Genomic DNA, 3,044 nt, shown 5'->3' on the forward strand with positions numbered 1-3,044 from the left:
AGCTCAGTTGGCTAGAGTGTCGTCCTGATATGCCAGAGTTGTGTGTTCGATTCTTTGTCAGGGCACATATAAGAATCAACCAGTGAATGCATAAATAAGTGAAACAACAAATTCATGTTTCTTTCTCTCTCTTCCTCTTTCTCTTTTTTTCTTTCTCTCCCTCCCTCCTTTCCTCTCTATCTAAAATCAATAAATTAAAAAAAATGAAAAGGAGAAAGAAAGATTGCCCATTGTTCTTCAAGCCAGAGTCAAGTGCCACTGGTGGTCTCTGCCGCTGTCTTGCACACATGCTGGGATGCTCCTGGCTGATACCGAGGGAGCCCTGAGGAGACTGGCAGGCGCAGCCCACATGGCCAGGCTCAGCCTTTCTCCAGGCCCCGCCCTGGGCAGCTGGCTGGGCACCAAGGCCATCATGAACCTGGGTGTTGTTTTCTTATCTTGTCATTATAATTCTTCAGAATCTGTTGTGGTTGCAGCCCTGTCCTCTGGGGCAGCCCTGACCTGACTGTCCCTGCCTTTGAGTACTGGTGGTCTCCTGCTCCTGACCTGACCTGACCTGGATGGTCAGGCTTATGGATAAATTAAGCTGGAGCCCTGGGGTGGGGATCGGCAGACAGGAGGATGTGGGGGGCAGGATGGACCCTGAGCTGGCGAAGGGAGACCTGCCCTTGCACGATGTGTGCTGGCCCTCACCTGCTGGGCCTTGGGATCAGACAAGGATCCCCCACATGTGCCTCCCTGTGCTGGTTTCGTCAGGGAATGTGGAAACATGAGTGCTGCTGAAATTGGGTTCCTAAATGTCTTTTGCCAAATTTATTCTGTTCCTTTAATATCAAGATCTAAATGCCTGTGGTTTTCTTCCTCAGAGACTGACAGATATATTCAGACGCTACGATACAGATCAGGACGGCTGGATTCAGGTGTCATATGAACAGTATCTCTCCATGGTCTTCAGCATCGTATAACACTGGCCTTTTATAAATAGCAACACGACTTACGGAAAAAAAAGACTGAAAATGCCAAATCTCTTACCGTTAGTGAAACGGAGCACAAATGCAGTTGTCTTTATATAGTTAATATTTGGGGACCCAACTGTACATATGTGGATAATCTGATTAACATTTTTGCAGTTGTAACAATAGTCATATTGTTATTCAGATACAGACATTTGATTTGGGACTGTTTAATTGTGCCATGAGGTAAGATATAATAATGTTTCAGGTATTCTGCATGTCAAACATTTATCATGTGCTTTTCTATGTAGCTCCAATTCTATAGTGGAAATACTTTATTAGCCAATAGGAATTTTAAAATAATACAGAACTTGCACAGAAGGCTTTTCATGTGCCTTACTTTTTAAAAGGGGTTTATTGTATTCATTTGAATATGCAAGGTATGCAATAAAGCAATATACCCCTTGTCCCAGGCCATCTCTGATGTGCTCATGAGGGGAGCTTCAAGGGGCTCTGGACACCTTGAGGTCATTTTCGGTGGTCCGCATGACTCACTTGTGGAAATGCGTAGATATAATTGGTCCTCTTACAGGAGTGTGTTTAAATTTCATAGAACAACTTTGAACATAAAAATCCAAATGTAGTTTAGAGGCGTGTTTTTGTCATTTACTAATGATTAAGTCTGCCCTGTTATGGTCTGTTTTCAAACATGAAAGTGAAGTGAATGTGTGATCTGACAGCCCATGACCCGTGGCCCTACCACTTGTGGAATTGCTTTAGGCTGTTTCTGCCCCTCCCCCCTTTTTAAAATATGTTTTTATTAATTTTTTAGAGAAGAAAGGAGAGAGAGTAAAACATGGTTGTGAGAAACATCAATCGATTGCCTCCTACTGGGGATCGAGCCCATAACCTGGGTATGTGCCCTGACCGGGAATTGAACTGATGACCTCTCAGTTCATGGGACAGTGCTCAACCAACTGAGCCACACTGGCCAGGGCACTCCCCCCTTTTAAGTGTGCTTCCCAAACCAGAATTTAAGGGGCATTGTGTGGATATTTGGGTTCTGGGTGGTTGTCAGAAATTGGGTGGCCCTGGGTGTCCGTGATTGGGCACCTTGCTGGTTGGGGATATGGGTACCTGGGAAGGGTGTGGGTTTCTTATCTGTGGTGTTTGATGGAGGGATGAGGACATCACTGATGAGAATCTGTGGGGCTTGAAGACTGTCCTTGTGAGCTCAGTGCAGGAGGGTCCACAGGGGTCTCTGAGGATTTCCACTCCTTTTCACGTTGGGTGCCTCTCTGGATGTCGACACTCGTGACACAGCACCAGCACATGACCCCAAGTTCTACTTTAGTGATGTCAATCCCCTGACCCCGAACCCCAAATTTGCAACTACAGGTGGCCTTCAGACCCTAGAACCCACTTGGTGAACCCCACACTTCCAGGTGCTCAGGTGACTTCTTGAGTTCTCACGAACACGTTGGATTCAACATCTCCATCTAATCCCATACCCACACCCCCTGCACCAGTAACTTCTGCTGTTCCCTGTCCCCATTCCCATGCCACACACTAGGGCCACTGGAGGTGCCTGTGGATGACACCACTCCCATTGCTCCCTTGATCCCAGGCCTGTAAAGACCCCAAGCTTAGAGTGGGGCAGCAGGCATCACCACTAGCCTAGCCTCACTGTGCTCTGTGCTTCATCCTCCAAATGCTGGCTTTCCCAGTCCACCCACTTCCCCCACCTGCCCTGCACCTGCGGCGCCTTGGGCCCTGGATTCAGCCTGACTCCCAGGAAACTGGAGACTCCTCGAGCTGGTCTTGGAGCAATGGCAGTTCAAGGCCTTGGTAAGACACCTTCCCCCAGGTACACGGGTTTTAATCTTCAAGGATCACTCGATGCCATACAGGCTGTGATGCTGAGAGACCTGTTCTCACACTGTACCAGCCCACTGAGGAGATTTGTATGATGTCTAATGTGATTAGGGAAAGGGGAGACGGACTCTTTACAAAGAGAAGATCGGAATTATAGGGGAATTAAGGTCTCATCTTCCCTCATTGGGAGAGAGAGGAATTCCTGGTATGAAAATA

The 3,044-nt window shown here is 47.3% G+C and overlaps 1 protein-coding gene across 10 annotated transcripts in view; it reads left to right on the forward strand.

The window, feature by feature from the left end:
* PDCD6 (programmed cell death 6) overlaps window positions 1-1,601 on the forward strand; it is a 16,595-nt gene extending 14,994 nt beyond the window's left edge. For 5 of the 10 annotated variants that reach the window (XM_023751752.1, XM_023751756.1, XM_014452795.2 and 2 more), the window contains 2 exons: window positions 212-422; window positions 867-1,601. In XM_023751752.1, coding sequence (XP_023607520.1) covers window positions 212-422; window positions 867-931 — 276 coding nt within the window. In that variant the 3' untranslated portion in view covers window positions 932-1,601. Of the gene's footprint in view, window positions 1-190; window positions 423-866 lie in introns of those variants that run through there. The other 5 variants (XM_006081435.3, XM_023751764.1, XM_023751773.1 and 2 more) reach the window with 2 other exon arrangements.
* Window positions 1,602-3,044: the final 1,443 nt, after the last annotated feature.

This window comes from Myotis lucifugus, unplaced genomic scaffold (genome assembly GCF_000147115.1).
Source record: "Myotis lucifugus unplaced genomic scaffold, Myoluc2.0 scaffold_0, whole genome shotgun sequence".
In the NCBI taxonomy this organism is placed as follows: domain Eukaryota; kingdom Metazoa; phylum Chordata; class Mammalia; order Chiroptera; family Vespertilionidae; genus Myotis; species Myotis lucifugus.